Here is a 27,466-nt window from a genome sequence, read left to right as displayed (position 1 = left end):
GGTAACGAGATTTGGGTTGTGGTCCTGGGGCCCGATGCTGCCCAGAGCCAGCCTGTGGCACACCAGGCTCTAACTGAGTTGGAATTGCTGTGGAGAGAGGAAAGGATGAGGGCGCAGCATGCACAACCAGCTTGGACCACATTTGTCATATCCTTCCAAGCACAAAGGTGGCAAACCTTGTCTTTTAAGTAGCAAGATGCAAATGGAAGATATTGCTGTTCATCTGCTTGCATGTTGGAGTAGAGTATTTTTTAAGGGAGGCTCCTCTGTGCCCATAGAAGGAGATGGGATGGGTGGAACAATGAAAGATGAGGGGAGTCAATCCAAAGACTCACAAAAGGGGAGCAAACTGGATTGTAGGAGAAATGAGGAACTGTTGTTGTTCAGCCTGTCTCATACTTTATAAAATGCAAATTTTTATGTTTGTTTTGAAACAAATCCCATGGTTTGATACCTCTGAAGGGAGGTGTGAAAAAGAGGGTGAAAAGAGGGCTCATAGGTGGTCATATGTGGGTTCCAGAGCTCCAGCAGGGCTGCTCCTGAATTTACCCTCCTCTCCATCCACTCTGCCTGGTGAGATGTGCAAGTAGCATGGTGCAGGACAGGCACCACTTGTCACCAGGTGCTGCTTTAGCACAGCACAGTGTTGTTCAGGTCACTCCCTGAACAACACTCTCAGGTAACTCCCTGACTGCAATTTAAACCAGAATAAGAGGAAGAAGCTCTTTCCTGTGAAAGCTGCATGCCACCATGGTGCCTGTGTCTGTGGTTTGCTGGGCTTGGGCGGTTTGCTTAGCCAGGCTGTCAGGAGTGCAGTCAGGGTTGCACTGTGTTTTGGGTTTAGGGTGCTGAGGTTTTTGCTGGGGACTGGTGGAAGGAGCAGAGTTACTGGTCGCATGCAGTGGCTCCTGCCTTCGAGTTGGTGGTTTGGCAGGATATGCTCTCATGCCATCTGATAATGACATGTCTTTGGACTTCCCTGAAACTGGTCTGTCCCCTTGCCTGAGTGAGGGCTGCAAGAATATGAACCTCCTGGGGTAAGCTCCTGTCCTCTGGGACTGAAGGCTTCTCTAGGACTCACCTGTGGTCCCCTGCTGCCCTTTACTCCCTCTTGTGCTCCCCCAGCATCCCCAGTGTGTCCCTCTGTACTCCAGAGGTGCTGCTTCTCCCTAATCTAAAATGCTTGAGCCTGATTTAGGCTCCTGTCTCACATTTCATAGAATCACAAAATGGTTTGCGTTGAAAAGAACTTTAAAGACCATTTTATTCCAAACCCCTGCCATGGGCAGGGACGCCTTCCACTAGACCAGGCTGCTCCAAGCCCCATCAGACCTGGCCTTGAACACTTCCAGACATGGGGCAGCCACAGCTTCTCTGGGCAACCTGTGTCAGTGTCTTACCACTCTCCCAGGGAAGAATTTGACCAAATCCTATTTCTGGTGATTGGTGATCAATATCCCAAGAAGGAATTGACTGTTGGAAGTCAGTGAGAGGTTTCAGCCTCTGCTTTTCTGCATCACAATCAAGAAAGAGACCCACAGATAGATAAATACACATACAAATACATATCTATAGATATAAATAGCCATCCAGTTGATGATTGTATGACATATCAACCTTTTGACATTGCAGCTTATTACCTTCAGCCTGGTTTGGTCATCATTAACTTCACGAGTGAATTCCTCTCACTGATCCTCTTTGTGATGCTATCTGGGGTCTCCTTAGCTGCTTAGGGTAGAAAAGCAAGTGATAAGTGAGTAAAACCTCAGACAAGTAGGTCAGAGTTTTCCAAAATATTATCTGTGTATATGCTACTATGTTTTCATTTTGTTCCCTTCAACTTGGAGTAGCTTAACAAACCAAAGCAAAGCTTTTAAATATTTGAGGGTGTCTTTTTGCCACATTACACGATTTTGAGACACCCCCAATTCAACTCTTTAAAACTGAGATCTCAAAAATTTAACGTAAGGGCCTTTCCCCCACACCCCAACCATTTTTAAAGCATGAAAAGTTTAAATCTTCCCGAAGGCTGACGTCTCCTTTGATATGGTCTTTCTTACACTACAGCGACCTCACCTGAAAGGCTTGACAGTGTTTATTTTAGGATTAAGTCTGGCTCATTGAACATGTCCCTGACGTGTGAAGCTTCATGTGTGTTAGTGACAGCTGGACAGCTCAGCATCCCTCCCTCTCCTGCAGCTCAGCATCCCAGGGAGGGCAGCTGTTTATCTCCCTTCCAAGGTGCCTTTGCTTTGCCAACACCCTCAGACCACAAGGCAGTGTTTGAGAGCTCCCAGTGAGGATCACATGAAATTAATGTGGCATTTCTCAGTTAAACCTTCCAAGAGGCACCTGGTGTAATGCAAGCTCATGAGTCTCACCAGAGACAAATGAAAAAATGAGTTTAAAACTAAAGAAGTTACAAACCAGCTGTTTTGTAGGGTGGAAAAATGGAGACAGATTTTTGCCCTGTGCACATCTGGCAAGCCTGAGACAGCAGCTGGATTTACCTGTTTGCTGCATTCTGTATTTTTTAGAATTGCTGCTACACTGTGCCCTGACACTGGGGACATTTGTGGGAGAGATGAAATGCAGCAGGATCAGGTTATTTTGTGTGCAGACTACATTCATCACTGTGCTTTTCTTTCTTTTTATTAGGAAATAGTGGATTGGTTCAACGCCATCCGGGCAGCACGTTTCCATTACTTACAAGTGGCTTTCCCTGGAGCCAGTGATGCTGATGTGAGTGTTCCCGCAGTTTTGGTTGTTTGGGTTTTTTTGTTTTCTCCTCTTGCTCAGTTTTAGCATCTTGGTAACAAGCTGAAAAGCCTGGGGAGTGCTCAGTCCTTCAGAGCATTTGTTACAATTACTGGGCTGAATTGACTGTGGTGGGATGTCAAGCCCACGTGCAGCACCTGTTCCCAACATCCAGCCTTGGAAACCATGTGCACTCACACGTGTTCAGCTTCACAACATGAGTTGTGTGTGTGCGTAACTCCAGCACTGCCACGTGCTTTTCTGTTGCTGTAACACCAAAAAGCTGAAACAAAGGCTGGAAGGTAGGAAAGAGGAAGGCAGAAGGATGTCAGTGCCATAGCCAAGTCTCTGGATGAGTTCTTGTGTGCAGGGCAGCACAGCCTGACTCATGAATCTCTGTCTGTGTTTTCCGGGTGCTGGAGCTGCTAATTGTATTACCCTTTGCTAATGCAATTCCAGCGGCTGCACTGGCAGCCAGGGCTGTGGGTTGCAGTTGGTAACATCACTGGTGGTGGTTGTCATTGATTACTGTCTGCTACGCCCTTGACTGTAGATTTTGAAACCTAATTGCCTTCCCTGACTTCTGCCTGGGAGGGATCCAATTGTGGGCCAGGGTGGCTCCTTCCCTGGCTGCCCCAGCACCCTGGGGGTTCCTTTTGGCTGTGCTGGTGCAGTGGTCAAAGATGTTTCATGGTTGTGAACCTGCCTCTTCTGAGTGCTGTGAAGGAGCAGAACTGAATCACTCAGCCAGAGCCATGAGGTGGGCTCAGAGCTGGGAGCAGCTCAGTGTGGCTTTCCTTCCAGTGATCCCCCCAGCCCCTTCCACCTGACACTGCTCTCTTTTCTTTACACTTTGCTCCAGCTGGTGCCAAAGCTTTCTAGAAACTACCTGAAGGAAGGATACATGGAGAAAACGGGGCCAAAGGTAGGATGTGAAATATTTCTCATTCCCTCCAAACATGAGTCTTGCTCTGTACAGCCCTGAGAAGGGGTCACTGGTGGGACAGCCAACCCTTGGCATACATTTTCCTCATTAGGGAGCAAATTTAAAAAAAAAATCCAAAGCAACAGCACAAACTCACTGCCACTTCCTGCAAGCCCCCCCTGGCCCAAACCCTGGCTGTGGTGGCTTGTGACAGCCCAGAAACCACCTGTTCCCAACTCCTCCAGCCAACCAGGCTCCTCCAAATGCCTTGAGACTCCTGAATGGTGCCTGGTAAGAGAGAAGCTGTGCTGTTTCAGTGTGTAATTGAGCATTTTTTGACTCTTCAGCAAACAGAGGGATTCAAGAAGCGATGGTTCACCATGGATGACCGACGGCTCATGTATTTCAAAGATCCCCTGGTAAGATAAAGGTGTCTGGTCTGCCTGTTGGGAATTGTCTGCAATAATAATACTAGTAAAAATAAGAATAATAGTAATAATAATAGTAATAATCTGCAGTGAAGCTCAGGCTGGTGGGAGAGCCAAGAGGGCATGGAATTGTCACTGCTTGGTGACTCTTCCTGGTGTCCAGGAGGCAGTAGACCGGTGCATGGATACTCACCAAAAATTCTTTAGAAGTTCTGTCCATTGGACATTCTACCTTGGGTTTTGGCTCCCTAGTGTTGGTGCTGTATTGTGGGTACCCCTGGGGGATGAGCAGGGGTGCACGGGGTGGCTGCTGCTGTTGGGGTTTGGTTAATGGGACTTGTGGCTGATGCAGAGTGAGCCGTGTCCCAGTGCTCCCTTCACACTCACACCTGCCTGACTGCTCTGCTGTCTCCTAGGATGCCTTTGCTAGAGGGGAAGTTTTTATTGGGAGCAAGGAAAACAGCTACAAGGTGCTGGAAGGACTCCCACCCTCCACGCAGGGAAACCACTGGCAGCACGGGATAACCATCGTCACCCCGGATCGGAAATTCCTCTTCGCCTGCGAGACAGAGGATGACCAGCTGGAGTGGATTACGACCTTTCAGAAAGTGATAAGCCGGCCGATGCTGCCTCAGGAATACGCAGGTGTGTCTCCTGGTGGGGGCTGGATGCCAGCCTTGGCTCTGCTGTTCCCCATGTGTTGGAGGATGGGATGGCTGGAGTGGCATTGGGGATGCAACAACTCCTGTGTGATGTGAGTGGGGCAGCCCATGAAGGATGCCCAGGGGAAGATACAGGCTGTTTGAGCAGGGAGAGGTTCATGCTGGGAGGAGGAGGAGGATGGTATCCTTTCCCTCTTCATTGCTTCTGGTATGATGTCTGTGGTGCTGTAAGGATCAATCATACAGTTGTAAGAATAATCGGAGCCAAGGAGTATCAGCAAGACAAGAACCATTAGCAGGGTGGGCTTTTGCAGGGCCTGCCAGTGCTTATCCTGATTTTAACTTTAATTTCTCTGCTTTTTCCTTTTAGTGGAAGCCCATTTCAAGCATAAACCTTAGCTGGGACTGGCTGGGCAGACCTGAGGAGTGAGCTTCTGTTTACAACACAACGTGGTTTTATTTGAAATGTTAAAAATAATTAATAATAATAATAACAGTAATAATAATAATACTACTTCCCTTTCCCCTCATCATTCACTTGATCATGTCAGAAACCGAGAAGGACAGCAGTGGAACTTTGGAGAAGATGCTGATCCAGCTTGACATTCACCTCTGTAGCTGCTCCACGGGATGGAACAGGTGGTCCTGCCACTCCATCACCTCACACCTGCTGAAAGGGGTGTCCCACCTGGCTTCAGCAGCATGGCAAAGACTGTTGGTGGCACATCCCAGGGAGAAATGGGGCTTTTTTCCCCATGTGCAGGTCCCTGGGTGCTGGAGCTGAGCATATCCACAGTCCCAGCTGGCTGCCAGCCCTTTTGGGGGGGCTGCGAGTCCCGTAGCGGTGACATCCTCGTGGGATGGGAAATGGCAGCCTGGAAACACCTGAAATGGTGCTGTGCACAATGGCTGGGCCTTCCGGTGGCATGGGGGTAAAATGATATGCAAATTACCTCCCTCGGGAGTGGTGGTGATGCCAGACCCAGATAGGATCAAATGGGATTCAGAAATAGAGGAAATGGGCATCAGCAGCCTTTTTACTGCTTAATGAGGGGCAGGGAGGAGGGGACTCAGTCGGGACAGAGCAGTGTTGCCCCAGCCCTGCAGCCCTGCAAGGGAGACCAACCCATGCAGTGATGCCAGGAAAGCAGAGCTTTGGGGGCCAGGCCTGTGCTCTACTCCCTGGGTCATTCCAGTTTCAAGGTTTCGAGGTGATTGCAGCCTTTTGGGAGCCCCGTATGGAGTTGGGAGGGTTGAGTTTTAGGTGCAGTTTTGCTGACAGGCACATCAAGGCCTGTCTCAGCCCACCCCCAGCAGGTATGTCCTTTCTCCAGTCTTAGTGGTTGCTCTTTTTTCCCCTAATAATTCTCTCAATTTTTTTTGTTGATTTTTTTTTTCTGCCAAAAAGAAAAAGCTGCTTGAAGTGACGTTTCAGCACGGTGTTGAGCACTTACAATTCCTGCAGTCGGGGCGGGCGGGCTGGGACCTGCACACCAGGTGCTGGATTTTTACCCCAAAGTGACATTTCTGGTGTCCACGGAAGGACCAGCCCCAGACATGGACCCGTCCAACGCGTTCCTTAGGTTGGTGTGTGTAACTGAGAGCATCTCATCGGCTGTGTTGCATTTGTTCTGTCACTGGTAAGACAACTGTGGTACTAAATGTCATTTGAACCAATAAATTATTATTATGTCAGAGCCGTGGCTGTGTAGTGCTGGGCAAGGGAGGGAGGGGTTGTTCTGGAAACAAGTAGGTGCTGGTGCTGGCAGAGCCCTGGGGGTGTGGGACACCCACAAAACCATCTGCCCCACCCTGGGCTGCTCCATGTGGTGTTGGTGAGGGAGAAGCTGCACACACATATACCAGGTGAATACATTTCATGTAAACTACACACATGGTTATTATTTAATATATTATTTGTGTATATGTGTGTATTATATAGTGTATGTTTTATATATTTTCTCTGTAATACTCCTATATGTATGCACACAGATACACAAAAGAGGGCTAGTTCTTAGAAATATAGAAATAAATTTTATGAAAGAGTTTTTGACTATTCACAGGCACAACTATAAACTGCATAGGAGATGGAGCATAATATATAATACATGTGTGTATGTATGAACTGTTCATATGCACACATGCATGTACATATGTAGCACTCAGACATACAAATTTAATTTACAAATATATAAATGTATTTCATAAATCTATGTATACATTTTTGTCATTGCAATTTTATGAAATATGTAATTATGTATTATATAGACATGTGCATGCTTTTTGTATAAGTGTGTAATTTATAAACACAAATGTAAGAGGAACATATTGCATATGAACAGATGTTTATCCATATGCACATGTGTATGTATAACTATAATTATATATTTAATTTATATTAAAAGTATTTATGAATATATATGTTATACACACACACTCTCACTCATCCTTACTTACTAACCCAGGCATGGCAGAAGCAGGGAGAGGACAGACTGGACTCACTGTTTGTGTTTATAACTAGCTGTAAAGATTGTTTTGTGTGCACGTATAATTAAGAATTATATAAATTATATGCCATACAATTGTTTATTATCTTCACAAAAAGCTATTCATATGTCTGTGTATTTACACAAACATAATCTCCCCTTGGGTCATATATGCAGGACACAGGAAGGGACATTGCTGCTGGACACCTGTGGATACCCTACCCAAGAGAGGTACACTCCTGGCAGCCAAAGGCAATGAAATGACATGGTTCTAAATCTGCTGATATCCCAGATCATTTATTAAATGTCTACAGCACCATCCGGGGTAGGCAGTTCTTCCCTGAACTTGCTACAAATCAAAGCAATCCACATCTTCTCTAGACATTTCAATAACCCCCTAGAATTATGCCTTCATTGCACAAAGGTGAAGCTGCAGCACTGAGGGCTGGATGACCCACAGTCAAATGCAGAGTGGAAAAAAAACAGCAAGAAAAGTAAAATCTCTGCATGGAAATCTCTCAGAAAGTAGCACTATTGCACATCCTGGTATAAAGTGTTTATTTTGAGACTTCACAATTAACACAAAGTCTTCCTGTCAATGTCTTTTTTTTCATACAGTCAATAAATTTGTATTAATCCCTCCCCCATGCATGATTGCTGTTTATTAATCTAAGCTTCTTATTTTCATCATGAAAAAATAAAGTGTTTCCCCACCCTTTCATCTGTTCCCTGCACCAGACTGTGCTGCATTACAGAGGAGATGGAGAATGGCTATGCCTACTGCTGGGGGTGAAGTTACTCCATTATTTATTGATTTATTCTTTTTAACAGAAAGTGTTAAATGAATCAATCACCCAAGAAAAATAAATATATCATAAAGGACGAGCAGTTCTGCAGTATCCCTTTTCTTTACACACAGCTCAGTTCAAACACATACACTGCTCACAGCAAACTGTCATTCACTGTCCTGCCATCACCTGTACGTTGTTGTGAACTTACACTGACAAATAACCTGTCCCAGAGTAGAGCCACAGGCCAGAGGTATCTTAGATGCCAAATGGAAGCCAATTACCTACATTCCACTGATGGACTTTTACTCAAGAGCAATTCAATCTTGTGCTTTTTCAGGAAGTATCAGCTAAAAACACACAGATGGGCTCAGCCAGAGCCAGACCTTGGGGAGAGGTAAAGGCAGTATGAAGGGGGTGTATGTTACTCATGGCAGTGGAAGCAACTTTTTGTACCATTGTCTCTTGAATGTGCATCTGAAATTATGTTGCTTGGCTTGTCTTGCAGTACTTTTGGCACCAGCCTCGCAAATAAATTATTCAATTGCTCCCCCTGCATTTTGAGATCTTCCTTGGAGAGGGCAGAGGTCAAGGAGGCTTTCTCATAACAGAGACGGTATTGGGCAGGCCGTGAAGGACAAGACCCATGTTTATGCTTTATTGAATTACTGTGCAAAAGGGAATACTGCATCAGAAACCGTAGAAGACTAGATTTTAATCAGTCACCAGCCGCTGCATCGGAAACCCACTAACAATTGCTCCGATTGGTTCATTTGGCTACTTTTTGTTGGTTTCTTTCTTTGTTTTTTTACATAAATAATATAGACCGACATTATAAACATTTCAGCAACCATTTCTAAAAGACCAGAGGAGCCCTTTTAGGCACCAAGAAACAACCTCAGGATTCAAATTCCAAAAGTGTCTTTGGAGTCATCGAATCATCAGATTTACACGGCACCCAACGACAACAACATTCAGTCGAGCTCGATAGGACTGCTGTCTTCCTGACCCTCTTCTGTGTCATCATCTTCCCCAGTTCCCATCAGACTGTTTAAAAGATTTCCTAGAATAAAATACAGGACAGTCAAATTCACTAGTTTTAACTAATCTTCCATCCTGTTAGGGTACAGATTTCTACAAGAAACCCAAAACCAAACAAAAAAACTCAAACAAACAAAAAATCAAGAACACCAAAAAACCCTATTTTTTGAAGACAGTAGTACTCCCACATTGGTTTCCATAAAGAATATTGATTCAGGAAGTATTGATACTGTTTATGTTTACTGTTATGTTTACTGTTTCTGTATTGATACAGAATATTGATACTGTTTCTTCTCTAAGAACACACTGGAAGAACTCACCGAAGTTACATATTTATGGCCTACATTTGCACCCCGAGGGAAAAGCACACCCAACCAAATGAGCAGCAGTGAAACTCTCAAAAAACAGTCTGCATCACGCTGCAAAAAACTTATTCAAGATTCAAATACATTTATGTATTCTCCCTGTTTTATTTAATTGAAAGGTGCCTGAATTGCTTAAAAGCAAATCACAGATGGTAAAAACACGATGCTCATGTTTTTCATCAGACTTTGGGTATCAGTGAATTGACAGTTGTAGATAAAGCTTTAGTCAGTTTACAAATAAAGACGCTTAGTTCTGAAGGAAAAACATTCAATTCTATTCACAAGCCAGGAAATGAGGGTTGAAATTCCCTATTCCTTTTCTTTTCTTGTAGAAGGACAGCATTAGAACCCTACCAAAGGCCAGACTTAAGGAAAATCAGCCACTGACGTCTGAGGAAATTAAGCTTTAACACCAGTAAGATGCTTCTTTACATTAGGAAGTTATACCATAATGTCAAAAATTAACCGTAACAGTCATTTATGTGCTTCTCCCCTTCTCAGAGGTGAAAGGTCTACTAACTTCACTAAACTAACATCACATGCAACCAATCAATCTTGTACTCTATAGCAGGGACTGTTTCTCCAGGCTATGAAAAGAATTATAAATTCATTTAAACAGATTATCTGCTTCCAGCACAGATGTTTTATCTAAGTCACTGCTCAATAGCCAGGTGGTACCTACAAACCAACCTTACCTAGCAATCCTCCGTAGGACGAGGTCTGCTTGGGCGGAACACCAAAGAAAAGCTGTCCTATTCTATCTAGGTACTGAAATGACACAAGATGAAGAAAAATGTCAGTTACTATACTGGTGGAAATACTATGGGTAGCAGTCACACCAACCTCTATTTACAAGTCGCAAAAAAGGAAACAATCAGCTATTATTTAACTAATTCAGTAGGTTAAACCCCATTTATGAGTAACTCACCTCATTATACATGGGATCTCTTTTCAGTGACGGTTGATACTGTTCACACAATACTGTAAATACTGTTAGTTTTCCTCTAGAAAGGAAACAACGAAAAATGTAATCTCAGTAACAACTGAAAAAGAAACCAAGAACAACATGACAGAAATCAGACTGTACCCATCGACGGCCAACAACAGAAACCAGATGAAGTTTAGCAGTGGTTGAACAAAGGGTGGACCCTTCTCTATCGAAGGATGTTTCTGTGTGTATGTTGTAAAAACGACTGATGCGCTGGTCTTATTTTTTAAGCAGAGAAATCTGAAAAAGGAAAGAATGAGGCAAATTAAAAACAAAAGGCAGAGAAATAGTTTCACACGCAGAAAGAACAAGGGAAGCCAAAAGATCAACTATCTATTTCATTTGTGCATAGAGGCCATCTCAGGCTTAAACTGATAGCAAACCCCTGGCAGAGATGTACCTCTTTGGGAATGGTCTGGCCATCAACTGAGGAAGGAGGAAATCACTACTAGAATAAAGTGGAATAGGCAGGTTGGGCGGGACAGTAGACATTAAAGAATGTGTTTAACCAGGATCTAAACAGATTGTACACAGGATAGTTACCAATAGAGGGCATCAATTTAATCAAAATGTGGAAAGACTACCCTGTAATTCACATTAAACATGATACTGTGTTTACTGGTCCAGAGATTACTGTGTTGAGATAAAAACCAAATTAAAGACTCATCCACTACAAAACACATCTCCTTTTATTATGTGTCTGTCAGTGTCCAACAACTCTGTCATTCTATTAGCATCACTTCAGAATAATGTGGCATTAGGACCACTAATAAGTTTGACACACATGCCTACAAGTCTCATAATAAAACTACACTTCAAGCTCCCAAGCCATTTGTCCCCAGCCAACAGATCAATCTCCCAAACCAATCAAATCTTTGTTCAGTTCCAGTTAATTTCACTGGCAATCTCTGCAAGTCCCATTGGTCTAACTGGCCTTTATCTGGGACAAATGCTGCCAGCAAGCACTAGGAAGGCTGCCATGAGCACCCTTCCCAGTTTGTGATGGCAGGCTGGCCTCTAATTCTGCACCCTCACATGTGCAAGGGCTTGGGGCTCTTTTGCCTCACTGCTAGGCAAGGAACTGCAACTATTTTCATTGAAGTGCTGTGTAAGAGGATTTAGCACAGCATTTGAGATATGGGCCAGTAAAGGATGCTGTATAAACACTGAAAAAATAATCTCTTACTCTTAACTTCTGCCCAGAATTTCCCCCCCTTCAGAACAAAGCCCCATGAAATTGTTTAGGAGTCCTGCATATACTGGATTTCCATAAAGGATTTGAGCTACTGCTCAAAATCACAGCAATCTATAGCAACCAGCTATGGAAAGGAGGACAAGTCTGATATGACAGCTCAGTGCTGCCAAAAGAGAGACAAACTCGCTCTCACCTCCTCCCTCTCCCCCAACACCTACTCTCTCCCTGACTCTCTGCCACACAGTCCTGTCTCCACCTCCTCCTCAGACTCCTCCATGAGCTGCTTTCCCTGACTGAAGAAAGCCATCAGCTGATTAAACACAGTAAAACTGGCTTTGTCAACCTTCATTTTACATGAGCTCTGCAAAAGCACATAATAGCTTGCATTCCCACCTCCTACAAAATAAATGCCTAAAGTAAATGAGAGGCAGCAGTGTCACACTGAAAGCCACAGTGCTGCTGCTCAAGGATGAGGGTGACCAGGACAAATTGTCTCTGAGGACGGGTCTGAGAGCAAGAACTGTGCTAAAGCTAAATACAGAGCCTGCTTTGGTCCAGTCTTTGTGAGAACATAGAGGTAAGCCCTAACTAGACATAAAGTGGTGTTAACAAAGCTAAGAATTGTGCTTTCAGGGTCAAACAGATTGCATTAATTCTTCAGGCAATTAACAGGATTTCAGGTTTCAACCTTAACATGTTGCTTTCTTTTTCCCAGTCTGACCAATTTAACACGTCAGTTTTCAGAAGATATTCTCCTGTTGTTACTGCACAAAATGACTTTCAGAAGCTCTGGCCAGTTTCACAGTATCTTTTGAAAACGATGTGTGGTTAACCTACAGTTATCAGGATTAAACTGGCCCCAAACACAATGTTATCTCAGCAAAATACTTGTACAGAAGTTTAACACCTACTGTAGTACTGCCTGAGCTACAAACATGTCCACCTCGCTGCGATATCCGCGGGACGAGGAATATTCTACCAGCATATTTGCACAGCCCTCACCATCTGTGGAGTGCAAGAAGTGATACCGAGATTCACTATAGTTTTGCTCTAGAAAAAGAAAAAAGAAAATGGCTTTTTAGAAATCAGTTCATCATACCTGAATGTAAAACCAAAATTTATTAAGCTTGTACTTTCTTTACTAGCTGATAAAAGAGCTACACACATGGTATATAAACAAGACAACTGGTAAAAAGTTTATAAGTTACAGACATTTTATAAAGGGAGATAATAATGAATTTTATCTAAAATATATCTGAGCAACTGCTATTAAATACAGTTTATTCTGTGCCAGCTACCACTGGCTTGAACTTTGGTCATATCATTTTATCTAACTGCATGCTGACACTTCACTTGCTCTCCTAAGTTCTCAGGAATCGAGAAATTCCATATTAGACCTCGTGCACCAAGAAGTCAAACAGCACCTTCAGTGTCCTTTTTTCTAAGTGCACAGAAAGGAGGCATTTCCTATTTTTAGCTTAGCCCACTCTTGCTATAAAAATTAAAATTACTTCCATATGCTGAAGAGAACAGCAATTATACAGGAAAAAGGTGTAAGAAATGGCAATGATTTGTTAGAACTTGAAGCAAAGCGTCGGGCAAAATCACTGCAATGACAGAACCAGAGAGCTGCTAACTTTTGGAATTTGACAGCTTTGTTTTAAAAATCTGAGCCTTTTCTGATGCAACTCAAAGAAACACAGACGAAGGAAATGCAGGCGTTTTGCTCTTCAAGAGAACAGTGAGCACACAGCTGTAAAACGGGGATTTTTACTTTCAGAATGCTACTGTTTCTTACCCTAATTCTAGCTCAGCTTCTAACATAATGCTTTGAGGAAAATCCTCCCTTTCTGGCTAACCTAAGTCCATGGGAGCAGCTATGGGATTGCCTACGGCACACAGACAGGCAATGAGCTGCAGTGTTGACCATTACTGGGTCAGGGGTGTTACATGAAACCACTGATATCCCTTGGCAGCTACTGGAAAATGCAAAATAAACAATCATCTTACACAGTTACTCATGAGAAACCACAGAACAAATGGCATGTATTCAACAGTTCTCAATCACCTTTGTTATGTTTTGAATGCAAGACTTTAAAAGCTGGCTATCATCTGCAATTAAAATAATTATTTAGAGCATTTTGTGTTTATCTTACATCACATCACAAGTGATAAAACAGTTCATAAATCAAAGGCAAGAGCATTCATTCTGGAATAAGCTTGCTGGCCAGCTCCTCAAAAAGTACTTATTTACAGTTTAGACTGTTTTGGATGCCAGGTGATGTACTTCAATCTTTGTCATGTTTAGCCAACATTTAAAAACCAGAAAACCTCACCAACACAACAGCTTAGCTAGCCAGCAATTTTCCTCCTAATGACATAATCAAACTAAGTCAACTAAAGCATCAATCTGCCATTTACAGAGAACCTTACATTTGTTTTGGGTTTTGCACTCATACAGAATCACAGCTCCATTTTTATTGTTAGTAACATTAAGATAATGTTATTGCAAAAATTAGATAATAGCAGAACTCAATCAAGCATTTCCATCTCAGCTTCCTTAGATTATTTCTGAAGTAGATCTCTTAAAATATCTTGCTTTCCACATTTTCAAAGGAAAACACAAAAAAGCCAGTTGATTTCTCTTACCTTTCCACAGGGTAATAGCTAGTAACTGGTGTAGTTTGGGATGTCCAAGTTTTCCTGATCCCCCACTAGACCATTTTAGTGCTCTGGATACAAAAGCCACTCTTTCAGGAGAATTTGGATCCATTAAACTAAACAATTTAGCCAGGTTTTCTAGAAGCAATAAGATTCAAAAATATTTAGCATTAAGAGAAATAAGATGATCTGCTGCTTTCAGTACATTATTTATAAAACACATCTTTAAGACAGGCAGCAATGTTAGTTCCAATATGCCCAGAAAGTTATCAGGAATCCATTACTCTCTAATGAAGTTTCCCCCCAGTCCATTTCCATGGGGAAGGTAACCCTGAGCCTATGGGAATTCATCCAAAAAGGATTGCAGCTTTCAAGACTATTAACAACAGTCACTGTGCAGGGAAAGCACAGCTAAAACACCATCAAACAGAGCACAAAGGTCACCTCACCTAAAAGATCTTCTGCTACTTTTGCGTCCGATTTCTCCAAAGACTCCAAAACCAGCATGGACAGATCAGCAGCGCTGTTTTGCTGCAAAACAGACACACATCAGCCAGGATTTTGGCAGCAGTAGGTTTAATACTTTTATCAACATCTACAGCTAAGGCACAGAATCAAGTCTCAGCCTTCCCTTATAAAAAAAATTATAGTAATTTGATGGCACCAAAAGAGAAGTCTCCAGGAAAGCAAAATACAGTTATTGTTTGGATGGTCACAAACACTTGTGCTGCATGTTCCAGTTTGGCATAATCCTCCTTTGTGGAGAAAGGCTCAACAAAGAGACAAAACAAAAGATTACAAAGCAATTAGCCCAAACATTTACCCCTGAGAACTCACCATTCATCTCTCAATATCTTGGAATAACCACCCCCTACCACCCAAACCACACACACAAACCCAGTGACTTACCTGGTTATGACTGAAGAACAGTAAAGCCCCTGAATACATTAGTTCTCTTGCTTCTGCATGTTTTCCTTGTGACATATACCTGAAAAAATATCAAAGCCATGATAAAAGTTACCACAAAGTTAGTTGTCTATGCTTAGTTATACATTAAGGATTAAACGATCCCTAAAATTTAAAATAAAAGCCACAAGAAATTTATTTTTAAATCAAGTTAGTTTCAATAATGATGTAGCTTTAACTGCAAGTTACAATTTGTTTTCCTCTCCAAACTTCATGGAATAAAACAAAGAACATAAGAATGAAAACAGAGCTACAAATATGATCTGGGCTGTAACAAAGAAAAGAGAATGATGCCAGGAGTTCACCTGAGGAAAAGGTACCAATGCACTGAACTACACCACTCAGAAGTCAATTGAGAGCCTTTACCAAAGCCATCCTAGTGAAACAATTTTTGGAACAACCCCTGGAGAGCTCACGCACCCAGCACTGTTCAAGTGACTCCAGCACTCTCCTCGCTCATACCTCCTTTCCACTGGTTTAATTCTCTCTGACCTTTACAACTCTGACATCAGCCCACAGTCCTCTGCTGAACCAAAGGATCTTGTCTCTAGTAGGACAAACACACCCAGCAAGATTCACCATGAAACACTTCCAAATAAACAAAATATTAACACCTCAAAACACACCTGCTGCAGCTTCCACCATCCTTACTTAAAGAGTTAACCAAGAAATGAGGAATGAAAGAATTCGTTCCAAACGGTTACTGTAGCAGCCTCTGACCACTGATTGCAGCCTCCTGCACATCATCACTGTCAGTAACTAAAGCTCTTGGAGAGTCACAGCTGTAGGTTGTAAGCACAGCATTTCCCATAAAAGCAGCTCAGGTGTGGCAGCAGACATAATTTCCAAATTCCATTTCTCTTAACTGCTTCTCCAAAAGTCTGTTCTCAGTAGGGAACAACAGCAGCTGATTTGGTCATATCAGCAGAGATAAGCTGGCCACGCTGCTTTGGTACCTGCAGTGCTTGGTTTGTCCTCTGTGCCACACCTGGTTGGGCTGTGCCCGTGTCACCCCTTCCCACTCCCTGGGGGTCAGGGCAGTCCCTCTGCTCCTGCAGCCCTAGGGTCCCCCAAAGTGACCCAAAGCCCAGGGGTGCCCATGGGGTAACAGAGGGGTTGGTGTCTCTGGGGGTGAAGCAGCCAGAGGGTGGAGAGACAACGAGGACACCCCAAAGCTCTTGTGCCGCACCTGAGATTCCTGTCACATGTGACAGCTCCAGGAACAGGCCCTACTGGTAACATCACACAGACAACAAACAAGGGAGGAGCCAACACTCCCATCCTGCTCACCAGCTCCCAAAACCACCAAGGTCTTCCAGGCATATCAGCGAACTGAAATAATGGACAGCAGCACACTGGTGGTGTTTTGGAGTAAGTTTTCTCAACATTTTGGATGTGCAACCAGCACGGTAAATGTTCTGCATGTGGGTCAAACAGATCTGCTGCTGCAACGTTTTCATAGCTGGGCTCACATCCAGGTCTGTTTCTAGGAGTTTGACACCGTGTGGATCCACTTCCACAAATTCTACTTCCAGTAGATTCACAATGCTGTTTGAGAGCTCCTAATCTGGGAATTATTAGAGAAGATACTAAAAATTGCTGGAAGAGTTTTACAATATAAAATAAATTTTCAAGAGTTGGGGTTCTTTTAAGAACTTTTATTAGAAAAGTTTCTTTTCATAAAAATAAATATTAATGGCACTGCTCTAAATGGCATTTAGAACAAGAGAAATCCTGGAACATATTATTCATACCAGAATAATGATCAGCAAGTGTCAGGAAAATAGAAATTGATGTAACAAGGATGTTACTCTTGGAAGTTTGACTCAGTCACCAAATCATGAAGAGAGAAGAGTTCAGCCCAGCCAGGCTGTGGACTGACACTCCTGTTCAGAGGAGCTGAGGGTCAAGTAGGAACAGCAGTTTTTCCACCTGCTCTGTGGATCACAAGGAGGGATAATAACTCTGCAGGAGGCAGGCTTATGGTAATCTTTCCTCCTCCACTTCTCCTCCTCCTTCACTCTCAAATACATCTCAGTGTATGAAACTGAGTCAGGATTTCAAGTTTAACCTCTGAGAGACCAGAGCAGTGTTTTACAGGCTGGTGTGTTTAAAAGCACTGGCTATCCTAATCACAATTCCAGAGCTGAGGTCATCCCAACCTGTGGGAACAAGTCTCTGGAAAAATGCTGATATTTAACACGTTTTACAGAGGACTATCCAGCACTCTCTTTTGGGCACTGTGACTTTCCAAACAAGTTTCACAGTCACATTCCACCTTTTTGCCTAGAAGGAAGGCCTTTTCCTAGCCATGCAAATGTCACTTTTTCATTTAACTGAGCACCTCATTTCACTCACATTTAAAATGGAACAGGCAGGATTTTTGATTCCAAATTAATTCAGGAAGGCTTAAGCAAAGTATGTGAGTTAATACATCCAGAAGACTGGAGGAGAAGTGACCTGCTAAGCCAAGACTTCTTGCACCACTGCAGACACCACATCACATAATCCCTACTATAAAATAGGCCAGGCTTTGTCTTAAATTTAGATTTATTTCCAAATACAATTTAAGTCTTAAGGACTGGATGCTGCCTCACTGATCCCATCAGAGGGTTATGGCAGAATGAACTGCTTTAATTTGATGGTGCTGGTACACAGGGCAGAGCAGGGCAAGCTGTCTGGTGTACAGTGGAGACAGAAGTAGGACTGTGCATCAAGGACTTCTTTCCCTGACTGCAATTTTTCTGTGCTTTTTCACAGGCCTGTTCTCATCCTAACTCAGATCAGGTCTGAAGACAGGAGGCACAAGACAGGGGAGGTGGTGTCCAGTTCTGGGCCTCTCTCTTCAGGAAAGACATTGAGGGGCTGGAGTGAGTCAGGAGTAGGGAATGGAGCTGGGGAAGGGTCTGGAGCACAAGTCTGATGAGAAGCAGCTGAGGGAACTGGGGAGGCTCAGCATGGAGTAAAGGAGGCTCAGGGAGGAACTTCGTGCTCTCAGCAACTCCCTAACAGGAGGGTGGAACCAGGTGGGGGTCAGGCTCTGCTCCCAGGAAAAAAGTGACAGGACAAGAGGAAACAGCCTTAAGGGGAGGTTCAGGTTGAACATCAATAGAAATTTCTTCACAAAAAGGGTGGTCAAGCATTGGAATGGGCTGCCCAGGGATGTGGTGGAGTTACACACCCTGGAACGGTTCAAGAAACAACTGGATGTGTTCTGGTCTAGCTGACAAGGTGGTGATTGGTCAAAGATTGGACTTGCTGACCTAAGAGGCCTTTTCCAAGCCAACTGATTCTGTGAAGGCAGTTTACCCTCCTGTCCTCTCCCAGGCAGATCACAAGGGAACAAATCTGGGACCAACCAAGGAAACCACTGGAACAAACACCTTATTCTGTGTGTCTGAACACACGGGCCCACATTTTAAATTCTGATGAGAGAAAGGGTGAATCTGTGAGTTAGAGTGGATGCGAAAAATAAAACCTAGGAAAGTTTTGCAATAAAAATAATTTCCTTATGATGTTAAGAGGCAGTAGTAACAGTCCTGAATAAACGGCCAGGTCTGCTCTATTTAGTCACTGTCATGTATACAAATACTGTCATGTATACAAATACTACATCACGTGAAACTTATTCTTAAAAACTCCCTCGTGCAGGGAAATATAAGCTGACCCTTTTCCTTCCTGACCGCGGCACCAGGATGGCTGTGCTGTGCAGCAAAGCAGCCTCGTGTCAACAACAGCAAACGTTCCAAGGCCGCCAACAGCCCGTGGCTGACATTTACACTGGGCTGGCAGCGAGAGCTCAGCTCCAGGACGGCCCCGCGGCCCGGGCGAGCCCAGAGCCGAGCCCCAGGGGATGCCCGCGGGGGCCTCATTCGGCCTCCCCGGAACGTGGAGCCGCCGAGAGACGTTCGGGGACAGGGGGAGTAAATTCCGCCCTGCCCGCGACCTCTGCGCAGTTTAACGCAACAACCCCGCGCGTCACCGGGACGGTGCCCGGGGCAGGACACCGGGCAGGGGCTCTGCCGTGCCCCGCCGCTCCCTCAGCCGAGCTGGGGTCGGGGTTCCCCCTCCAGCCCCTCTCCGAGCCGCCGGGCCGGGCCAGGGGGACTCTCCGGCCCCTCCGGCCGTCGCTCCCCCGGCCCGGCCCGGGCCCCGCCGCGCCCGCCCCACCCCGCCCCCCCGCGGGCCAATCAGAGAGCGGCACGCGGTGAGTGGCAGCCGTGTTGGCCAATGGGGGGCAGCGGCGGGGCCCGGTGCGTGGGAAGGCTCTGGAAGGCCGCGCGGGGGGGGCGCAGCGGGCCCGGTTCGGCCCTACCTGAAGAACAGTGTCCGGTACATCTGGTGCGCCTCGTAGTAGTCGCCCTTCTCGACGCTGGCGCGCAGCTTCCCCTCCACGCGCTGCACGCCGCCGCGGTTCCTGCCGCCGCCGCCGCCTTTCGCGGCTTCCTGCTCCGCCGCCATGATCGCCGCCGCCATCAGCGCGGAGCACGGGGAGGGGAGGTGGCGCGCGGGGCGCATGCGCGCACAGCGCCGGCCCCTCGCTGCCCGGCTTCCGCCCGCTCGGACGGCGGCCCGCGAGGCTCATTCCGCGCGGCGCGGGCGGTAACGGCCCCGCGAAGGGCCATAAAGGGGCTGATAAAGGTTCAGGGAGCGGCGGAACGTGACAAAACACGGATCGGTGGCTCTTGGAGCGCAGCAAAAAGGGGCTGGGCGCTGCTCTGGCTCAGGGACATAGGCAGGGCTGGGGGACCGGAATTACACCAACCCCGACACCTTCCACATCACATGGTGGAAAAGTCACCCAGCAAACAGGAATGGGGCTTTTCTTCAAGAGTTTCAGTGTGATTATCTGCCCAACACGTGCTGCTCCTGCACCTCTCCCCCCGAGCTTCGTGCCCTGACTGACCCTCCCGTGCTCATCCAGCACCCTGAGAGTCAATGATGCTCCTCAGGGAGGGGAGAAAGTGGAAATTAGTGTCTGTCCTCACTTACGCAAGCAGCTGATGAAAATTAAAAAATTACAGAAAAGAATTTCTTGTTTCAAGTATTACATGCACTTTCAAAAATTAAAACTCTTTATTTAAACATCTCAATAGCATCTTGTCAGTTTGGAGGCAGCAAAGAATAACAGACATTTTGAAAAGCATTTACAAAAATACATTGCACAAAGTCCTATCTTGCTTTTTTAAAAAATAAGTTAGTGTTATTCAAAATATTCCCCCCTCAGCTACCTAATTTCAATTTATACAGGATAATTCTAATTTTAAATATGTAACCTATAGTATGAAAACACCTGTACACGTCATCTACTCCTCTGCGTACACCATGGGTTCTGTCTCTAAGTCAAGTGGAAAAAACCAGTTCTTCACATGAAGACTTTTGTATTTAAACATTCGAGGACTGTTGTGCAACATACATAACTCTATTCAGAAAACCAGTCAGCAGGTCCATGTGGTAACAGTTCTGTGTAACTACAAAATGCACTAGGAACAGCGAGATAAAAATTCGGCTTACAAGTAAAGTTCAGGAATCTTTTCTGAAAAAGGACCTTCGAAGCAGCAATGCTAAGGGGGCAGTATGCAGTTTCATCTTGTTCTACATGGAAATGCTGCTTCTGAGAGCAGCTCTAATCATCTCACACCCAACTAAGGCTTCTGGGGAGGATCAGGAATGCCCGTGTTCGCACACAGCAGCGCTGAGCACAAGTCCCTCTTGTAAGTGTGACGTTCAGAGAATTACTTCAGTCCTGCTTTCCACACACTGAATTCCCACAGTACAACATTTATGGGGTGTAACAATGAACCAGTTTAAGGAATTATTTTCCCAAAGAGATTGCTTTTTGACAAACAAATATTGTTCAGTTGCTGTATACCAATGTTTACAGAGCAATTTTAGGTTTATCAGCTCCAATTCAGTCAGTCAGTACATCAAGGTCGATTTGCAATTAACATTAAAAAAGAACAAACTGGCCAAGTTGCCATGGTAAAATACCTTAATATAACTTCAGTTACTGAAAGTTATCCCTGACTTTTAAAGCAATTCACGGCCACAAATAACAGTAAAGCACTCTCAGTCGCTGGTGTTTAAACTGGTTTTGGTTGTGTTAGCTTTCCCTGACAGTAGTATTTATTATATGCAACATGTATCAAAGAAGCCCTTTTGGATCCACCGAAAAGGTCAAAACCAAGGGTCAACTGAAGGACACCTTTAGCCACAGTCAGTGTCAAAATGTACCAGTTTTTGGCTTTTGGTGCCAAACTAGAAGGATACAGTTAAGACCTGGATTAAAAAAGAACAGATTCCTAGTTGCAGAAAGTGTGGTTTATTCTTTTAAAAAACCCCTATACATTCATTTGTAATAAAATATGTATCACCTGTTTGCCAACTGGGCTTTATGAACCAGAGCTGTTTGCATGCATTATTTCCCTCAGCATGGACACAGAAACATGAAGCGAACTGGCAATTACAAGCCGAGCATTAGAGCAAATAAAAATTGGGGTTTTTTTCTACATTTCTGCTGACAGTCTTCTGCCTTTATCAGAGGACCAACAGTTCTGCAGTGTGTATCTTACATCCTCATCCTTTACAGGTTCCAGTGTTCGAGGCTCTCCGGTATATACAGATTAAGAACGAAATGTACAACGAGCTGTAGTGTGCATTACTCGGCAGGTTTCCCGTGCACTCTGAACCGATAAAGGCAGGTGTACTCTGCATGGCCCCAGTTAGAGAAAATTCTCAGCTCCACTATCTGGAATGCATCTTCAATTTCCTCCTGCAGAAGGAAAAAGCAAACACACAACCCAGAGTTAGGTTTTCCGGTATAAACAGCTGCAACTGAAGCTTTCTTGGGTTCCTGCAACTACCAACAGTCATTAACAGCTAAGTCATGGCTTGGGAATTTTCTGCCTCTCTGAACAGAACCTTCCTGGCTTACAATTATTTATTTATAAGTGAGTCAGAAGCAGCATGAAACAGACTCTTCATTTGTTTAGCAACTTCACACCATTTGTGACTAGATGGGAACAGTCCTTCCTTCCTTCTTATCTATTTAGGCCATTAGTTTTGAGGGAGATGCTTTTTATTTTCTGTGGTTGTGTGCAATGAGCAGTGAAAGGAGAGTGCCCCATTCTCAGTTGGGCCCTGTAGAATCTGAGGTAGAAAGTATCTTTCTCCTGACACTTTAAACTTTATAATCCAGACTTACCATCACTGGAAACATCTGCAGTGGTTCTCCATCTTGATCATACACATACTCTCCCAGAAGCTTGCCTTCTTCTTGATATTCATCATCTAGACCCTGTAACGACAGGATAAAGAGTTTTGCTTCCATCAAAAACCAAGTCAAAACAAAACTAGAAGCATGTCTACACAATAGAGTATCAACAGACAGCACTCAGAAGTCTATCAGACCAGGAGAAGGAGGACAGATGAAACAAAGTGTATGAAAGAACTAGATCAAATTAAAAAACATCTTCTCCCTCCAAAAGTGTTTACTGTTGTGTACAGCAACCAAAACAACTGCCTCAAAATAGTTTTAACACTTCTTATTCCTAATCTCCCATCTTATTAAAAATACATTCAACTTTAGGGGCAACAACTAAAACATTTTACCATTTTCTTAGATGTCCTCCCCCAAGTTATTAATTTTCAAGGTATTTAATACAAATACTCTTTATGCATACAAACATAAATTCAGAGACAGACTTACATATACTGCAAAATTCCTAGGAGCACTGGTGATATTTCCTGTTGGTGACAGTGTTTTTGGTATGTGTTCCACTGTAAAGGCAGTTGGATAGATCTTCATTGACAGTCTCACTACAAGATAGCCCTGTGATCCTTTGAAAGCCCAGCAGTTTCCTGGATACACTTCCGGCTAGACAGGAGGAAGATGAAGACAACAAGACGGGACACAACAACCAAAACAACACTGTAAGTGTTCTGTATTGATTATTTTTATTGTAATGAAGAGTTTTAATGAATTCTGAATTCTTGGGGACAGTCTTAGAGAGCAAGTGGCAGAAATCATCTCTTTGGTGGAACTCTTCAGGAAGATACCACATCCCCCTGATCTCCCAGCAGTGTTTAGAAAATCACTTCTCAACAGAAACCCTCCCAGTGCTCACACTTCACACAAGTCCAATGCACCACCCAAGCCTCCTATCAAGGCCTACATTTTGCTAGAGTAGGACTTCAGCTGTGTCCAGGGACTAACAGAAGTCCCTCTTAGGAACACAGAAACACCCAGCAACCAAAAAACCCTCAAAAATCAAACCACTCAACACAAAGTAACATTGCTGAATTTGTTTACTTGGCCTTTAATTACCTGAATCACCACTCTGGGAGACTGAGAGAAGTACCACAAAGGAATTCCAAAGAGGCTAATTAATGCTGTCTTGGTCTCATAGGTTTCAGAACAGCGAGTACTCAGAATGCTGCCACCTCAAAAGAGATAGATCAGGTTAGCAGATATGAAAGTCTTCAGGCAGAAATGAGTGACTAGTGACATTTATATAGAGCTTAATGAATACCAGATTAAATATATTTTTAAGATCTAATAATTTTCTGGGGATATAAAACTTCTATCAAGTACAATGTTATTTTAAGAATATGACAAAGGTTTTTTATTTCTTTCTTATATCAGGTTTAGTCATGCTGAGAACTGTTCTACCCCTGTCCATGCACACCTAGGCTGATATATGGCCCTGTAAACAACATGTCAGATTCCTGTGGGTTGATGATCAGGTAATGTACAAGAGAGCTCTACTAACCTATAGTCTTCATTGTAAGGTTTCTAGTAAATACTACTAAAAACATGAACAGGAAAAATGGCGTTTTCTCTACAATTTACCTCCAGATTCCAAGGCAAAATCTACCATCCCAGTCTTGTCTTGAGAGTAGAGTTTCAGTGCATTGTTTACAATCATCTGTGCTTGCTATTGGAGAATGGAAAGAGAAATATTTTAATAAGATCAAGAGATAAAATAATTGATATATACTTTTTTGTGACATTGCAAGCATCTTTTAGAGATGCTGCACTTCATCACAGGTCTTTGAAAGCCTCTGTCAAGACAGAGGCCCTTTGTAATGCATGCTTGTGTGCCTTAAAATACAAATTCACACTGCATCTTGACCTGTTTCCTTTAAAAGTTGAATTATTTCCCCTATCTTCTCAAACTGCATTTCTTTGGTATCCTTGTTTCTTGGTAATTCTTCAGTGTAAGATAACACACTTTGAAAAACAAACATTCACAACAGGCAACAAGCAGTGCTGTAAGAATACACTTGATAGAGCATTTTCTGTAGTTCTCATTTCAACTAATGCTTCTAAAATCATGAATATTTATGCTGACAGTCATGCTCCACAAAATGCCCATAAAAGAACTCTTTACAGTTTAACTTTTGAGAACTCCAACTCACCGCTTCCGTGATCCCAGAAATCCCTGCGTTAGTCACAGCATTTGTGACTACTTCAGATGTCAGTTTTTCGTTTGTGACAGACATATGGAGAGTGATATTCTTGAGGATCTGCAACTCTAAATCCCGCAGCAAAGTCTGCAGATCACTTTTGCTCACAAAATTGGATGTAAGCCACTGGAGAAGTGAATCGGGAAGCTCTTCTTGATGATCACCAAAAAGCAACAGCCTGACAGATTCTTTGACCTGGGCATCTACCTAGTAGAAGCCATTAACAATTATAATAGAAATTATTAGTTTTCATAAACTGTTAAGTAATACTTATACATACATATATATGAATGTAACAGGCATATAGCTAGACCATCTTTGAGTGCAATCACAAGATGGTATTTAAATTGGTAATTAAGATTATCAAATTTGATAATCCCATATCAATACTTACTATTGTATTTTGTTGCCTATGTTCTAGTCAGACCTTTTAAATACTTCAAAAGAACTTGAGCATGACATTTTTTAAAAACAGCTCTCATGTAAGAAACCCTACTTGCTTTTACATAAGTTTCTTTCCCATATTTCCATGGGTTAGCAAAATACATTGATAAGATTAGCAAAGCACTGCACAGAGAACTGACATTGCATCACAACTTAAATGCCAACCATTGCCCTGTAGAAAACAAGCCATAAACTTGTCTAGCAGTGTTACATACAAAGGGAAAAATGAACAGTGCCCCTACATAAAACACTATCATACTTAAGATTAATACCACCCCCATGCTACTTGTTGCAGTGCATTTCAAGAAAGTTAGTGAACACAATTAAGGAATACCAAATTTTACAAAATAATTACAGAAGTTGCAGAACCTACTTTTTCATGAATGACATCTATTTTCTCACAACTCGTCTTCACATTTTCCCCAGATAACAGCTCCAATTTTATCTGAGATAACTCTAGTTCCAGCATTTTAATCTTGGACATAAGTTGACTATATTGATCATCATCTCTGAGAAAAACAAGGAGTCAATAATTAGGAAAGAGTAGTTTGAATCCAAAGGTATGAGAATGTACTTGTCTAATACAAAGTGCTTTCCTAGTTTGGTTATTCACTAGTTCTTTGAAGATGGTATTTTAGGCATACATAGAATTAATATATTCAAAGCAAAGTATTTTGAAGTTGTGGACAAATCCAGCAGTGAAGACTTCAGACCATCACCAGGCTGACAAGATAACTCAAACACATATAGATTTTGGGGAATTTAAATGTTTCCATCAAACCAGAGTCTGCCACTGGTTAGAGTGAGTTTCAGGCCACCTTACTCAAACCAGGGTAACTTCAGAGGAAGTGTTGAGTTTAAGCAGCATCTCACATATGATCCATATAGATCAGTGTTCAGTGCATGTTATGGAAAAAGAGATCAGCCATAACTCTAAAGCTATTTAAATGACAATTCAGAAAAGAAGCATTTCTTTCCCTCTTCTAAATGGGGAAACTACGTAATGAAGTGCTGAAGTTTTAATCCCAGTATTATACCATACATGGCTGGAAAGAAGTAGAGTTGACAAGCCAAAAACAGAGACTAAAGTCAGAATTGATACAAATCAAGAACTTAAATATAAAGTCCATTCAAAATAGTTACTGTATACTTCACTAAGTGATCTGAGGGAAAATTCTAATGCATTTATAAGAGGATGAGAAGCCGCTTATTCTCCTCCACCCTATAAACAGCTTTCTCTAGGGAAACCACAGTTGTAGGGGTGCCCCACAGTGGAGGTGGGTCTTGTGCTGATGTTCAGCATCACAGTTGAAATCTACAGTAAGATAAAAGTGCTCTGGCTGACAATACAAACTCTCAGGGTCAGTTAACTCACACAAGAAAGAACTGTGTTACTGGAAAGAACAACACACGAGTCACTGTCAGTTTGCATCAGGACTGAAAAAACAAAATATATATGAAAAGTACTCATACCTCACTGTTTTTGCTTTGGCAATGTCAAGCTCCTTCTGGATGTCCTAAAAAATACAAAAGTAACTTTTAACATATACAAAGAAACAAGTGACAGGAAGAAGATAAAGAATGTTGCAATTATGTTTTGCCTCTATATAATAAGGTTTTATTCCAAATAGAAACTGCCCCACTGGTCAAGAGAACAATTTTTAAACTTTGGACCAAAACCCTCTCCAAGAAGGGGGAACAAAAACACAAACAAGTTTTGAGACTTAAAGAACTGTAATAGCCAGAGTAAAGAAAACTGGTGTTTGGGATAGCAAGTAAACTTAGTCCATTTTATCAACAGGTTACAACTAGAACAAGTCAGCAAAGCTAAGTTTCAATACCTTGGATTCAGCAGAGAGTTTTCTAAGAAGGTCTTCCAGCGCCAGGATGCGCAACTCATGTTCTTCATGTAAAGCCAAGAAGTCAGTCTTAAAAAACAGGGAAGAAAAAGGGGTGTTTTCTTTTGGAGTACAAATACCATAACTGATATTTTCTGCAAACCATTATTTTCATTCCATTCTGTGAATGTTTAAGTGATTTATCCTGCAGGCATTGTGAGAAATTACAGAATCTGTAATAAATATAGAAGTCTGATTCAGCAGTAGTAGGGGTTATGCAGAGGGAAATTTACCACAAAATCCCTGCTTTGTCACTAGTCCTTCCTATAGTCTCCTTTATCTGTATGGAGACAGGACAAATCCAGCTACTTTTCAGCAATGTAAGAATCTACTTTAGGCCACCTGCCTGGAATTAATCCTTTGTCAGCAACAACAAAGGAGGAACAAATGCCCA

At 43.1% G+C, this 27,466-nt stretch overlaps 3 protein-coding genes across 12 annotated transcripts in view; 1 reads left to right on the top strand and 2 right to left on the bottom strand.

The window, feature by feature from the left end:
• Window positions 1-6,469, top strand: part of ADAP1 (ArfGAP with dual PH domains 1) — a 50,308-nt gene extending 43,839 nt beyond the window's left edge. For both annotated transcript variants that reach the window (XM_071571361.1, XM_071571362.1), the window contains exons 7-11: window positions 2,659-2,742; window positions 3,620-3,682; window positions 4,030-4,101; window positions 4,527-4,755; window positions 5,143-6,469. In XM_071571361.1, coding sequence (XP_071427462.1) covers window positions 2,659-2,742; window positions 3,620-3,682; window positions 4,030-4,101; window positions 4,527-4,755; window positions 5,143-5,171 — 477 coding nt within the window. In that variant the 3' untranslated portion in view covers window positions 5,172-6,469. The remainder of the gene's footprint in view (window positions 1-2,658; window positions 2,743-3,619; window positions 3,683-4,029; window positions 4,102-4,526; window positions 4,756-5,142) is intronic.
• A 1,067-nt stretch (window positions 6,470-7,536) lies between these two features.
• GET4 (guided entry of tail-anchored proteins factor 4) lies at window positions 7,537-19,759 on the bottom strand. Its single transcript, XM_071571363.1, has 9 exons — window positions 19,578-19,759; window positions 15,206-15,284; window positions 14,746-14,827; window positions 14,285-14,434; window positions 12,547-12,685; window positions 10,540-10,680; window positions 10,381-10,456; window positions 10,148-10,220; window positions 7,537-9,109 (listed from the first exon to the last, which is right to left on the bottom strand). Exons 1-9 carry the CDS (start codon window positions 19,736-19,738, stop codon window positions 9,021-9,023), a joined length of 990 nt encoding a protein of 329 aa, XP_071427464.1. The 5' UTR covers window positions 19,739-19,759; the 3' UTR covers window positions 7,537-9,020.
• A 555-nt stretch (window positions 19,760-20,314) lies between these two features.
• Window positions 20,315-27,466, bottom strand: part of SUN1 (Sad1 and UNC84 domain containing 1) — a 32,262-nt gene continuing 25,110 nt past the window's right edge. For all 9 annotated transcript variants that reach the window (XM_071571338.1, XM_071571337.1, XM_071571343.1 and 6 more), the window contains 9 exons: window positions 27,016-27,102; window positions 26,648-26,691; window positions 25,548-25,683; window positions 24,683-24,937; window positions 24,114-24,198; window positions 23,589-23,704; window positions 22,971-23,138; window positions 22,467-22,559; window positions 20,315-22,034 (listed from right to left, as the gene is read on the bottom strand). In XM_071571338.1, coding sequence (XP_071427439.1) covers window positions 21,921-22,034; window positions 22,467-22,559; window positions 22,971-23,138; window positions 23,589-23,704; window positions 24,114-24,198; window positions 24,683-24,937; window positions 25,548-25,683; window positions 26,648-26,691; window positions 27,016-27,102 — 1,098 coding nt within the window. In that variant the 3' untranslated portion in view covers window positions 20,315-21,920. The remainder of the gene's footprint in view (window positions 22,035-22,466; window positions 22,560-22,970; window positions 23,139-23,588; window positions 23,705-24,113; window positions 24,199-24,682; window positions 24,938-25,547; window positions 25,684-26,647; window positions 26,692-27,015; window positions 27,103-27,466) is intronic.

Source organism: Pithys albifrons, chromosome 16 (assembly GCF_047495875.1).
Source record: "Pithys albifrons albifrons isolate INPA30051 chromosome 16, PitAlb_v1, whole genome shotgun sequence".
NCBI classification, from domain to species: domain Eukaryota; kingdom Metazoa; phylum Chordata; class Aves; order Passeriformes; family Thamnophilidae; genus Pithys; species Pithys albifrons.
Note: the sequence above shows the minus strand (reverse complement) of the source record. Positions and strands in the feature narration are given on the sequence as shown.

Excerpts from the sequence above, each read along its gene's own strand:
- GET4 (XM_071571363.1), bottom strand. The coding sequence starts at position 19,738 with ATGGCGGCGGCGATCATGGCGGCGGAGCAGGAAGCCGCGAAAGGCGGC. Across the intron at positions 10,221-10,380 it reads GAGATCCCATGTATAATGAG|TACCTAGATAGAATAGGACA; the intron begins GTGAGTTACTCA and ends GTGTCATTTCAG. Across the intron at positions 9,110-10,147 it reads GTCCTACGGAGGATTGCTAG|GAAATCTTTTAAACAGTCTG; the intron begins GTAAGGTTGGTT and ends ATTTTATTCTAG.